At 45.8% G+C, this 15,030-nt stretch overlaps 1 protein-coding gene across 2 annotated transcripts in view; it reads right to left on the bottom strand.

Moving 5' to 3' along the window:
• The window catches only part of CFH (complement factor H), a 401,411-nt gene that overhangs the window by 251,567 nt on the left and 134,814 nt on the right, over nucleotides 1-15,030 (bottom strand). For both annotated transcript variants that reach the window (XM_083156807.1, XM_083156808.1), the window contains exons 13-14: nucleotides 14,583-14,762; nucleotides 7,387-7,563 (exon numbers count right to left, since the gene is read on the bottom strand). In XM_083156807.1, the coding sequence (XP_083012933.1) occupies nucleotides 7,387-7,563; nucleotides 14,583-14,762 (357 nt within the window). The remainder of the gene's footprint in view (nucleotides 1-7,386; nucleotides 7,564-14,582; nucleotides 14,763-15,030) is intronic.

Below are 15,030 nucleotides of genomic sequence, written 5' to 3'. Positions count from 1 at the left end.
GGTGTCGTTTACCACAAGGCTATATTGACTCCCCTGTAGTCTATAGCATAGTCCTCCAAGCCACATTGGCTCCATGGCACCCCCCCCATAGTTCTGTCCTGCTACAGTATGCAGACGATCTGCTACTCTGTAGTCCAACTGAGGAGGCCAGCCGGGAGGATGGTATATCACTGTTAAACTGGTTATGTGAATGTGGACACAAGGTGTCCAAAACAAAAATGCAATGGTGTCAAAAGCATGTCAATTACTTGGGTTTTGTGCTCTCTGAGGGAGAAAGGATAATCAGCCCACAACGCATACAGTCTGTACTGGGCCTGGTCACCCCAGCTACCCAGAAGGATATGCTGTCTTTCTTGGGTATGGTAAATTACTGCAGACAGTGGATTTCTGATTGTTCCTATTACGATAATATCTTGAGACAATGCACACTCAAAGACAAACCCAAAGTCATACAATGGTCAAATGAAATGTTTTCTGCATATGAAAAGCTCAAAGCAATGTTAGTTAAAAGCCCCGCGCTTGGTCTCCCCAACTATGTTTTGCCATTTCACCTGTTTGCAAGGGACACCTGTAAAACTATGGCGGGTGTGCTCACTCAAGTTCATGGAGGCAAAATGCGACCTGTCGCATTCTTTTCAAAGGTAATGCCGGTCACTGTACAAGGAATGCCTGCTTGTCTTCGAGCACTGGCTGCCTGTGCAATGGTTGTTGAAATGGCTGCCGCACTCACTTTAGGACACAGTACCGTTCTTCATACTACACATAACGTACTGTCCATCCTCAAAGGCTTACATACACAACACATGTCAGCCCAAAGACTCAGTGGTTACGAGGTACTCCTACTAGGTAACCCATCACTTATTATCAAGTACGCAACAAATTCAGAGGGACCGGTGCCCATACTCAATGCCCTTTTAGGCTTAAAAGGACCTGACGACGAGGCACCTCCTCCACATGACTGTTCTCTGACAATTGACTCAGAAACTTCACCCAGAAGTGACATGTCGACTGTGCCCATACCTGACGCCGACATAATTTTTGTTGACGGATCTTGCAGTCGACCAAATGACAACACGTACCAGGCAGGCTACGCAGTAGTTAAACTTCCTCAAACTGTCCTTGAAGCAAAAGCAGTTCCTCTACAATCAGCACAAGCTGCTGAACTAATTGCTCTCACAAGAGCATGCCACCTATACACTGCAAAGCCTGTCACTATTTACACAGACTCCAAATATGCCTATGGCGTTGTCCACGACCATGGTATGATTTGGCAGCGCCGAGGCTTCACAGGCGCTGATGGAAAAGGCATATCACATGCCCAATTAATCACTGATCTCCTACATGCAATCACACTGCCTTCACACATTGCCATCCTCCACTGCAAAGCACACACCGGAGGAAAGGACGATATTTCGCGGGGCAATGCCCTTGCTGACACTGCTGCAAAACAGGCTGCTACCACATCCACATACAATCTCACACTGGCCGTAATCTCGCCACCGTCATTAGATGACACATACTTACTTACGGAATTACAGGCGGCTGCCTCTAACTCTGATTTATCAGATTGGACATATCCAATTCTGCAGAAGAATCCACGGACTGGATTAATCTGCAAAGAGGGGAAACCGTGTATCCCCCAAACAAGTGCTTCACTGTTCATAGCACACTACCACGGAGTAGGTCACCACAGTAAAGTCACGACAACACTGCTCCTCACCAATGATTTTTACATCACAAATGCAAAAGAACTTGTAAACCAATATGTTAGCAGATGTATTGTGTGTCTTAGAAATAATCCAAACAACCCCAACAAAGCAAGACACCAGCATCTTGAATACCCAACCACCCCGTTTACTCACCTGCAAATAGATTTTACCCATATACCAGGTACAGGAAAACAAGAATACGCTTTGGTCATAGTTGATATGTTCTCGCGATGGCCAGAAGCATTCCCAACAAAGTCCGAAGACGCAAAAACAGTTGCCCGCATTCTCACGCAGGAGATCATTCCGCGATGGGGATGCCCACTACAAATCAATAGTGATAAAGGATCAGCCTTTACTGAAAAAGTCACTGAAGCTTTAGTTAAAGCCTTGCAAATCCAATGGAAATTCCACATTCCCTATCATCCCCAGAGCTCAGGTATTGTGGAACGAATGAATAGGACTTTAAAGGATAAATTGAGAAAAGCAACAGGCGGCACCTTCAGCAAATGGAAGACAGTCCTTCCTATCATACTGGCTGAAATTAGAATGACGCCACAAAAGACTCTAGGTTACTCCCCCTTCGAAGTGCTAATGGGCAGACCCTTCCCCACGCCCTGGGCGAAGAAACCATTGGTCATAGCAGAGGGGGACTTAGAAGTAATAAGAGAGGAATACATAAGATCCCTAATACAGAAACTAGATGAGATTGAACAAAATGTTATCTTTAAAAATCCTTCTCATCCACAGATACCCACTCACCCATTCAGGGTTGGAGACAAGGTCGTTGTGAAGATCCTGCCAAGGAACAAGAACCCCGGAGACTTCGCATACGGACCAGAGACAGAAGTGGTCGCTGTCACAAGAACGGCTGTTCTTACAGACGAGGGACCAACGTGGATCCACGCATCCAGAGTAAAGAAAATCCCAACTTCAGCTGCTATCGACACAGAGGTCGACACCGATCCAGAGATTGACACAGTCCGGACCAGCGAGGTGCTAACGAGGGTAGACAACCCTGACCTCCACCCTGGAGAAGAACTGCCGGTTGGAGACACCGAGGACGAGGACTTACAACCTCCTGAAGCCGAGGGGGACTTTGAGAGAAATGATTCCCCCCACTTTAGCCCTAGTGACTTTGCTAGGTCTTGCAGTATATATACCCCTTAAAGCTGAAGTAGATATAACTCGAGATGACGAACTGTTAACCCTATGGTATAATTCATCTAATACCCATGTTGCCACATTTGTGCTTGACTATTTTCAATTCCCAAAAATAGCTAAAGAGAGGAAAAAAATCGATATAGCCATGCGATTCGATCAAGTACCACCATCCAACTTAAGGCCCGAAGTTATTTATATCTGTGTAACAAGTGATTACTGGGGACACAACTGCGATTATTGGGGGGCGGCAGCTTGGAATTCAGGGAACAAGTGGAATTACCGCCCCACCGAGGCCCTGAACAGGAAAGACAAACATAACAGGGCCCTCATAGACAGAATGACTATCTCCAAGCATACCACTATCTGCACTACCTCTAACGCAGACCGACCCCACGGGCACTGGAAACCTAAGATCCTCAAGCCCTGCCAGTTTACGATAAATATAGAAAACCCCAGCCCCCAAGACAGCGGCCTGTACGTATTTGGACTTCACTTCCCCCGAGGCCTAGTCCCTAGCCCCCGGCAAACCTTCTACCTAAAGGATATGTATAATGGTAAAAACTATGCCCCCAGTGCACAGAGGGGAAGGGATGACACAGGTAAGCCTCTTATGCCACACATAGTTAAGTTCAAAGACATGTTAGCTATCAACAACCCCACTTATGAAGATACTATAGCTATGGAAACTGGATTCTCAGATGTTAATTTTTGGTTAGAATGGATGAAATATAATGCCCATAAAAGTAATAATACTGATTGTTATGTATGTGCTAAATCTAGACCTCATCTAGGTACTGTACCCCTGAATATACCAGAATCAGAGGATAAATGCTTTTTTACCTTGTACACTGATAGTAAGACATTAGATAATGAATGTGAGTCATGGAAAAGGAACTACCCCATTTTGTCTAAACACACCAACCCAGGTAACGCTATCACCATCTACCCAGGTAATTACACTTGTTATTACTCAAATATCACCAATGGAGCTGATTTGAAAGTATTTCCTGAAGGATTCTGTGCCACTCGCAGATTCTTTGCCCTACCCATTATGAAAAAGTCCCTTGGTGATATTTATTTTATCTGTGGTGATATGAAAATTAGAACCAGACTCGAAAACGCATGGAAAGGAGAATGTGCCCTGGCTAAAGTCATTATGCCTATCCACATTCTACCCTCCAGCATTGAAATACCCGCACCTGCACCCACAACAAAACCATTAAACATTATTAGAAGTAAAAGAGAAACACCTAAGGAAAGGTTTGATCCCCATGTATACATAGATACTATTGGTGTCCCAAGAGGGGTCCCAGATGAGTTCAAAGCACGAAACGAAGTTGCTGCCGGCTTTGAATCACTGATACCCATTGTGACAATCAATAAAAATGTAGCATGGATAAATTATATGTATTATAATCAGCAGAGATTTGTTAATGATACCCGAGATGCTTTGAAAGGTATAGCTGAACAATTAGAGGCCACCTCCCAGATGACATTCCAAAATCGAATGGCCTTAGATATGATTCTTGCTGAGAAAGGAGGAACTTGTGTGTATATTAATAAAGTAACAGGATGCTGTACGTACATACCTGACAACACAGGTCCCAACGGTAAAATCACTTTAGCTATTAAAAAGTTAGAAGATCTATCCATCGAACTCAAGAAGAACTCAGGTGTCACCGACCCCTGGAGTGCTTGGTTTGGATGGATGAACAATTGGAAACATGCCTTAGCTCAGCTAGGCATTTTCCTACTTGTAGTACTGATATTATTTATGATTATTGCTTATTGTGTTTTCCCCCTGTGCAAGAAGATTGGGGCAAAATACCTAGACAATGCTACACCTGTTATGTATACTGATTTGTCTGCCAAGACCCCTTCCCCAGAAGATTACGCTGCTTATGTCACACAGCAACGCCAGAAGAGGGAAGCCGTTTATAAGAATCAGATAGTCTGAGAGACTATGATTCTAAGAGGGGATTGAAGGGTTAATCAGCCATCTTGTCTTAATGTACTTCTTGAGTTTCATTTCTCCTGTACATTCTTAAGTGTGTCCCTGAGTTTCGTTTCTCCTACACACTCTGTAAGTTTCTTTTCCTGCATGTCACGTGTTGCTACTTCCCCATCCTTTCTCAGTCTACTCTGGATGGTGTATTTTTCAGATAACTGTATGTTTTGTGATTTGTCCAAAATTGCTGTATTCTACACTATGGCCCTATATGGTAACTTGTACTCACCCCTCCCTAGACACTGTACCCACCTACCTATATGCCAGCCTATTAGCTTGTCGAGCCTATATTCTATGTATTGTTATAAATATGCTGTAAGCCCCCATTAAAAGCAGAGTTGTACCCTGCATTACGTGGTCTCCGATTACTGATCATTTCTATACAGGGTCCCTCTCTCACGGAATTCTAAGGAGTGATTACATTGAGGTCTAACAGGTAAGGGAGGGATAACAATATATCTCCTAACAGTACACTTATACCCTCACTATCCAGTGCCACTCCTAGATGGGCAACGTGTTTGTGTCTCCCACTTAGCATGTGGCTTAGCATAGTCATTCAGCTACCTCTGTGCAAACTCTTGGCCTAAAAACAACATTGGAAGGTGTGAGGTATTCAGGATAGACTGGAAGTGAGTGGACATTAATGTAATTGAGGTAAATAATGGTGTCGGAGCAAAAAATAAAAACCCCATATTCTGTGATTTTAGTGATTGTTATATATTTTACCAAAAAAATACAGATCCAAAACACAAAACACGAAGCACAAAAATGGTGGTGTTTTGGAACAAATCCAGATCCAAAACACTGCCAGAGATACAGATCCAAAACACGTTTCACAAAACATGAAAAGTGGCTGGTGTAGATCCGTAATAAAAAGATAATAAAATAGTCAGATCCAGGAGTTTTGTCTGTAGGTATCATCTTATACACCTTTCAGACATACTCCAAAAGAGTTTTTGCTAATAAACGCACATCAACCCATGATTTTGTTATGTCGGAGAGGCACTAACCCTTACTGGGTCGATGATCTGACAATTGACCTGGGTTTTTACCTGGTTCAACTATGAATGATGCAACCCAGGAATTTGCTCTCTGGCTGCATGAAAACAGTTTTTATTAGCATGGGAGGCCCGCATGATGCCTGCAGATGACACCATTAGTGGCAGCCATAGAGGATGACACACATGAGTCCATTTATAGGCTTGCCACACCTCTGCATGAACTCATTATTGTGTACCTACAAACCATCCCCTTAAAATGATGACATTGGAAAAAGCAGCTAATGTCTGAAGGTGCCAACCCGAGTAATTCCCGGGTCTGTGGAATAGTGTGAAAGGGGGTCTCGAACAACAACCTATGATTTTGCAAAAGACAAAATCCCGGGTTTGAGTAGGTAAAATACCCAGGTTGTCTGTCTGAAAGGAGCATTATTAGTTTCCTCAATACTCTGTCAACAGGGGTCAAGGAAAGCCAAATTACATTTTTATAGGGGATTCGGTATGATATACCTACAATCAAAATCCCGACGTTCAAAATACCGACAACCATTGACCCACGGTCAAAATACCGACAAGGTCAAAATACCGACATTTAAAATACAGACAAGGTCAAAATACCGACATTTAAAATATACACAGGTCAAAAAGTATACACAAGTTATTCATATTTTTTTGGTCTGTATGTTGACATAGGTCGACATGAAACCCATGAGTGTACCGCTGTGCTTCGGGCACACTACAGTATTTTATTCTCCCCCCACGCCCTAGTGGATGGTAGGGCACGAAATTCAGCCTTTTGGCACATGTCGGTGCGACATGGACAGTCAAACATAGTGCCGCGTCCCGTCGCATGGTCGCTATGCTCGCCATGCTTTTGGCACACTATTATATTCCCCCTCCATGTCCACTGGGATGGTAAAGTATGAACAAATTAAATGTCTGTAATTTGACTGTGTCAGTATTTTGACCATGTCAGTATTTTAAATGTCGGTATTTTGACCTTGTCGGTATATTGACCGTCGGCCAATGGTTGTCGGTATTTTGACCATCGGGATTTTGATTGTAGGTCAATTGACTGCATCCCGTCATAGAGAATGCTTTTAACACCAACAGAAACCAATCACTGAGAAAGCATGGACTATACTAGCTAAGGCAGGTCTGTATAAGAGAGTATAGTTCATTAGGTCACCAGCATTATGGTCGACAAACATTAGGTCTACACCATTAGGACTACATGCATTTAGGTCGACATGAGTTAAGGTCGACATGTAGGAAGGTCGACATGACTTTAGGTCGAGCACCTAGAGTGGCAGTCAAAGGCAAAAAAAACTCATCAAAAAGCCAAACATCAGCCATCTGCTTGTTTAAGGATGTAAAGCATTTAGCAACATCCCTAAATAAAAAAGGCGCAAGTTGGACCACATGCAGATTCAGCTAAAGTCCATCTAAAATGTATTACTAATAGTATGCGGAAAGAATAAAGTTTATTTATTTTGTAAACATCTTTTACCTGTGCATGTAGGTGAAGTTGTCCACTTTCCATCGTCACAAGTACTTGTGCCTGACCCAGTCATGACGTAACCAGTGTTACAGCTGTATTTCACTGTGTTTCCAGAATCATAGACTTGTTTAGAGCCTGCACTTTTTCCATTTGTAATAGAAGGTGGGTCTTTACACTTTCTTAATTCTTAAAAATAAATATATGAATAAATAAATTAATACACCATATTATCAACCATCATTTGAAATAAAACAGACATACTGTATGACAAATTTGTGTTTCTTTAATTAACAAATGAGTAGCTAGTGAGCAAGTCATTTTGGGAAGTCGTAACTATACTATCTCTTTTTCAATGCCACTCTAGAATGCAAACAATTATGGCTGCCACTTTGGCTTAAGCTCTTGTCATGTCATATATTAACAGGGGGATTGATGTGACAGTGCAAAAGCGGCGACTCCTGCCTCCATGTCAGAGGGGGGCTGCCACTGGCCGCAAAGCAGGCCCCCCCTCCACTGTCATTGCCACCGCTAGTTCCCACTGCGAGAATGCCACATGCACAATATCATCCTTAGCACTGCACATGTGCTGGCCCCCAGCTTCTATAGGCTGCGTCAGCAGCAGCCTATAGAGATTAAATCATGGTCCCGACACCTGTACACTGCGGATGAAAATCACCAGGACTGGCGCATGTGCAGTATCAGCCTCAGTACTGCGCATGCGCTTACCTCAGATTCTATGAGCTGCAGCTAAAGCAGCCCATAGATGCGTCTCGGAGGGAGGGACCACCTCCCAATGGGACTGCCTTGGGTGACTGGCAGGTCAGACTTCCAATAGGAAGTCACTGCCAGACACAGTGAAGCCAGTACACTCTCACAGACTGCATCTGGCTCCACTTGTCAGAGCACAGTGATGGATTTTACCTGGGGGGGGGCTACAGTCATGCAGCTAATAGGTAAAATCTGTCACTGCAGTGCATAGAACACACCAACTGCAAGTCCCAGGGGAATATGTAATAGGGCCGGAATTTGCCAGAGGCGCAGTTTGCCAGTCAAACTCAGACATTTTGCTTTAGGGCGTAAATTATTTACAAGGCAAATCTATGCTTTAAAAAGTAATTTTTTGATTAGTTGGTATCCTGCAGCTCTGGCAAACTCGGAGCTTATTACATATGCCCCACAGTCTCAAAGCATGTAAATTCAAGTCAAAGGGGAAGTGGGAATCACACTCTGAAAAAAAGAGCTCAGATGTGCATTTTAAAGCTTCTCTACTCACTGCATCACACACCTTGTGACTACTTTTGGTAACATAACAATGTGTAAGAAGCAGTTTGAAGAAACAAAACTAAAGGTGCCCGTACACGGTACAATTGTTGGGTGCGATGTGATGCATGCTCCCATAACACATCCCGTCGCACAGCACAAAAAGTATGTGCTGCACATACTTTTTTTTGTACATTGCATTGCAAAACCTATGTGATGCAATGAGATGAGATAAGATGAGATGCGATATTGTATACAATAATTGTACCGTGTACTGTATGGGCACCTTAAGGAAAAAAGTTTAGGTACTTGTGTAGTATCACGGCTCCCATCGTATGCCATCGCATGCCATATGTAATGGCATGCGATGGCATGCGATGCAATTTTTCCAGGTTTGTGATGCATTTGTGTTAAAAAATCGCATGCCATCGCATCGCATGCCATGCGATGCCATGCGATGGCATGCGATTTGGATCACAAATGCATCCAAATGCATTACAATTAGTAGCAAACATGTTAAATGCACTCCAAATGTCATTTTTCACACTGTACCACCCCCACTATCAACGCCAACCCGAAGTGTGGCGAGGGGCGGCGGTACGCGTCCTACAACCTTTTCATACCCCCACTATCCACGTCAGTGTGGAGTTGAGAATAGAAAGTGTGGCTCGCTGTGCCACCGAGCCCGAAGCGCGGCGAGGGGACGCGGATACCTTCACAGGTATCTGCGTCCCATCGCGGGCTTCACAGGTGTCCGTGTCGGGCTTCACAGGTGTCTGTGTACCTTCACAGGTATCTGCGTCCCATCGCGGGCTTCACAGGTGTCCGTGTCGCTGCGCTCGCCACACTTTCTATTCTCAGCTCCACGCCGACGTGGATAGTGGGGTATGAAAAGGTCGTAGGACGCGTACCGCCGCCCCTCGCGGGCTCTCTGCGCTCGCCACGCTTCGGGTTGGCGTTGATAGTGGGGGTGGTACATTGTGACAAATGCCCTTTGGGGTGCATTTAACATGATTTTAACACGTCAATGATTTCTGTGAAAAATCACATCGCATCGGATCGCATGTGATGCCATGCGATCGCATACGATGCCATGAAAGCGATTTTTTCCTATACGATGGTCATCGTGGGAGCCGTGATACTACACAAGTACCAAAGTTTATATAAATAATATACAGTACCTGACACATTTACACTGAAAAGACATGTTTGTTTGTTTTTTAACCTTGGTGCAGCCAATACTGGCTGACAGTGGTGTAGCTAGGTGCCACGGCGCCCAGAGCAAGGGCATGTTTCGCACCCCCCCCCCCATTTGTAGTAGGTGAGGCTCCTGCACAGTGAAAAGTGGGCACGGACCAACATTATACCACACACCGTAATGCCCATTGCATATTTTAGTGAACTTTGTAATTCCAATTAAACATAAACCCGCACATGATGCCCATGACATACTATATAACACACTGCAATGCCCATGACATACTATATAACACTCCGCAATGCCCATGACATACTATATAACATTTCGCAATGCCCATGACATACTATATAACACTCCGCAATGCCCATGACTTACTATATAACACTCCACAATGCCCATTACATACAACACACCATAATGCCCATTACACATTTGACACATAAGTGCCACTTACCTACATGCTCAATGCCAGGGGCTTCATGCTCAATGCCAAGGGGCTTCATGCTCAATGCCAAGGGGGACTAAATTTGCTCATTGCCAAGGGGGACAGAACTGTGCAGCGGCGGGGAGCTCCCGGCTCCCCGCCGCTATTTTCAATTCAATTCAATGCACCGCCAGTAGTGTGCAGCAGGGAGGGAGGGTGGGAACGGTAGTGTGCAGCAGGGAGAGAGGGTGGGAGCGGTAGTGTGCAGCAGGGTACAGTAGGTGGTGCAGTAGTGTGCAGCAGGGTGGGTGGGTGCAGTAGGGTGCAGCAGGGTGGGGGCAGTAGGGTGCAGCATTGTGGGAGGGTGATGGCAGTATGGTGGAGGAGGGTGGGTGCAGTAGGGTGTAGCAGGGTGGGTTGCAGTAGTGTGCAGCAGGGTGGGTGGGTGCAGTAGGGTGTTATGGTGGGTGCAGCAGGGTGGGTGCAGTAGGGTGCAGCAGGGTGGGAGGGTGGCTGCAGTGGTGTGCAGCAGGGACATCTCCCCCCTGCCAGTGTGCGTCTGAGTCCCCCCCCCCCCCACTGCCTGGGCTGTTCCCCGCTCCCCTGCCCGCTGTGTCCGGACTCCAGGAGAGAGATGTGCTGCTATGTAAAATTCATATCTCCCGCTGGACCGCTAGCCAATAGGCGCTCGCGGTCCAGCAGCCACCAGTTGATTGGCTGCTGGACCGCAAGCGCCCATTGGCTAGCGGTCCAGCATGAGACGTGAATGTTACAGCAGCACGTCTCTCTCCTGGAGTCCGTACACAGCGGGCGGGGGAGCGAGTGGGCGGGGGAGCGAGCGAGCAGGTGAGCGGGCTGGCGGTGCCGGCACAGCTCTGGCGCCATGCTATTTTCCGGCGCCTGGAGTGTGTGCTCCACCGGCTCCGCCCTCGCTACGCCTCTGCTGGCTGAGGGTTGTATAAGCATGATGCCACATAACAGCCCTATCTTTTGGGACAATTTAGTTAGAAGCAAATGCAAGGCTAGTTTCAGTTTCAGGTGGGCTGCACTGTGGTAGTCTGGTGATAAGATAGCAGCCTATTAGGAGTATAAGGGGAGTTTACCTTTGAAGGGGTATATATTCCTGGTCAGGTGGTTTACTCTTTGCCTTTTGGAAGCTGCTGGGAACTCTGCGGTGGGTGCCGGTGGTGGTTGACATGGACACTAAAACGTAGCACCGCGTCCCCTTGCATGGCTCGCTGTGCTCTCCATGCTTATGGCACGGTGCCTCGCTACGCTCATCACACTATTTTATTCTCCCACCACGCCATAGTGGATGGTAGGGCATGAAATACCACCCGTCGGGATATGTCGGCTCAAAAAAAAAGTGAAAATTCCCATGTCGACATCCCTGTGTCATTCTAATGCATGTCGACCTAATGAACCCGCCGACCTAACCCATGTCGACATTCCTGAATGTCGACCTTCATGCATGTCGACTTAGTGGTGTCGAACTAATGCTTGTAGACCTAGTGACCGTATGATAGTTGCTTCAGGGGATAGGACACTGAGGCAATTACCAGGGTGGCAGAGATATTTATATTTTATTATTACTTATATAATTAAAGTACATGAGGAGAGAGGGCCCTGCTTGTGAGAGCTTACATTCTAATGGGGCAGTATGTGGTCTAATGTGAATTGGTACTAATATGTGGCAACGCCCCTTCCCCATGCCTTACATTTTTGCAGTACGCCTTTTGGGATTTCTTATCAGCGCCACCGCTCACTCGCTCTACGGTGGGGGTGGGATAGGGGTGTGGGCACTGCTGCAGCTCACCTCACCTGGCTCCAGGGTGGGGGTGGGGGAACACTTGCTCCGTCTCCAGTGGCCGGCACCCTAGACAAATACCTAGAGCTGCCTAGTGGTGGCGCCGGCCCTGCATGTAGGATTTATTGTGTGCACAAGAAAACAAGATCTATTTTTGGAAAATACTTTGTGTAACAATAGCTGTGTGTGTGTGTTTGTGTTTGTGTGTGTTTGGGGGGGCTGCCTATTTTATCAGTCTCGTGCTGCACAATTTATGATGGCAGCCCTGCAGGCACCAGTTAAATGACCCCCATGACCATAGGCGAATCTAGGGGGTGGTCCGGGGGTGCACAGGACCACCCATTAGCCCATTTTGTAGCTGAGGGATGGGGCTTTCCAACGAGCCCAGCCGCGTGTCTCTAGCCCACTGGGAACCAGAAATACTGCCAGGCAAATCCTGGAACGTTTTCCCTATAGGATAACATGGGACCCGCTAATTCCGACCCCCACCCAGTTCAACGGCTGCCAGTTCCCCCTTTGGCATCACTGAAGCTCGAGGTTGATCTCAGTCGTAACCCAAATAGCTGGGCCTTCAATCTGATACCAGGCTGGATCCATATGGGTTAATTGGTTCCAGGGATATTGAGGTTAAACCGTTTTTTTTTTTATATTTTTTAAATGTAATTTCATGACTGTTTATGTTCTTTGAGGGCAGATTTCTCTGGAACCAAACAGCCCAGTTTCACGGGACTAAAATCATTCGAAGCCAACTCAAAAATTCTTCAATATGATACTGGTCTTATGTAAATGAGTCAGTTGGTTCTGAAGATATACAGTAGCTGGTTGGTTAAAGGGGGGTAGGGAGAGGGGAGTGGTTGTCTCTCCCCCTCACACCAGAAAATGCAGGGACTAGGCTGGTGTATAAGGGGTCAGCCTGGGAATGTCCCTGCATGATCCCGGGACCATATTCCTGGGTAAATCCCTGCATTTTCTGTTGTGAAAGGGGTATTATTTCAAACAGCCGTGACCTGCAGTGCTCTGAATACAGCCGGGCAGCCCCCTGCTCTCTGCCCAGCTGTCAATAACTGTCACCCCTGCAGCTTCCGCTCCAATTCTTCTCCCCGCTTTCACCTCAGCCTGCCCCCCCCCCCCTTTAATCATGTGGTGCCGGCGCCCGGCGTGCTCCCCCGATGTCACGCACAACAACAGCGTGCACAATATTTCAAATGTCCACTCGGCTACAGGGGACACCAGGAGGGGAGTGGGAGCGTGCTCTGCGCTGCGCTCTGCTCCTCTCCCCATAGATGCAGCTGCACCACTCTCCATCTCTCCCTGCAGCAGCAGCGAAGGCTCATATAAAAATTTACAGTAAGTGGCACTTTTGGGGGCATTGCTTAAGGGATGCTACAAGTGGCGGTATGTGGGGGCATTACGCATAATGTGTGGCTTAATGTGTAAGGGGCATTACATTGTGCAGCATCATGTGGAAGGGGCATTGTGTGTGCAGCATCATGTGTAAGGGGCATTATGTGTGCAGCATCATGTGTAATGGGTACTATGGTGCACAGCATCATGTGTAATGGGTACTATGGTGCGCGGCATCATGTGTAATGGTTACTATGGTGCGCGGCATCATGTGTAATGGGTACTATGGTGCGCGGCATCATGTGTAATGGGTACTATGGTGTGCGGCATCATGTGTAATGGGTACTATGGTGTGCGGCATCATGTGTAATGGGTACTATGGTGCTATCAAGCAAGAACCCCCTAGCAATGAGCACGTAGGTAAGCAGCACTTATGTGGCAAATATGTAATGGTCATTACGGTTTGTTATATAGTATGTAATGGGCATGATGATGTGTGGCACAATGTGTAATGGGCATTATGGTGTGTGGCCTTATGTGTAATTGGCATAACGGCGTGTGGCTTTATATGTAATGGATATTACGGAGTTTGCTAAAATGTGTAATGGGCATTACTGTGTATGGTCTAAAGCAGTGGTAGCCAACCCTAGCCCTCGAGAGCTACCAACAGTTCACATTTTCCAGACAACCTAGCTGCTGCACTCATTAATCACTGACACATTTTAAAAGATACACAGATGGAGCTAATTAGCTCACTTGTGATTCTATGAGGAGACCTGCAAATGAGGACTAGGGTTGGCTACCCCAGGTCTAAAGTGTAATACCACACCCCTTTTTGTGATGCCACGCCTCCTTCCCATGAGGCCACACCCATTTTTGCCACGCGGCTATGCCGCGCAAAGGTCCCCTTCCTCTTATGTCTAGATCTGGGACCACCCATTACCATAATTCTAGATTCGCCTATGCCCATGACAGGAGGCTACATTGACACATCTGTACTTTAAATAGTACTTTACTTTAAATAGTAAAAATACTTACCGTATTTTTATGAACCTACTTGTGTAACTGCAGTATAACAACAATGGGAAAAAATGTAGACATTTATGCATGTACTGTATATACAGTATATAATAGGAAGAGATAGGTAACGTAATAAAGTAATCACTTACGGATGCACTGAGGCGGAGATTCCCATACTCCATTCTTACACTGAATAGAAGCAGAACCATGCATTTTATAACCAGTATCACACTCCATCTCCACTGTATCATCACTGAAATAATTTTTCTTTGACTTAAGAATTTTAGCGTTCGGTGGACTGTAAGCTGGAGCACATTCAATTCCTTTGTCTAGAAAAAAATATAAATGATTAATAATTGGTCTGGATAGCAGTACATATGACTCACTGGGTGACATTTAATGGGATGAGATATCCCGATATTTGCACGTTTTTCCGAAAGCGCCAACTTAATTAGATGTAAATTGTGGTAAAAATGTTTCTTTTTGAAGAGAAAATCTCACATTCTGACCTGTTGATTTTTCAACACACTTCAATTCGCATCCAGATGTTTTCCCATTAAAAAGTAAACAACTCGCAAATTTAAGAGGCTTCGATTT

Source organism: Crinia signifera, chromosome 8 (genome assembly GCF_055691185.1).
Source record: "Crinia signifera chromosome 8, ASM5569118v1, whole genome shotgun sequence".
NCBI classification, from domain to species: Eukaryota; Metazoa; Chordata; class Amphibia; order Anura; family Myobatrachidae; genus Crinia; species Crinia signifera.
Note: the sequence above shows the minus strand (reverse complement) of the source record. Positions and strands in the feature narration are given on the sequence as shown.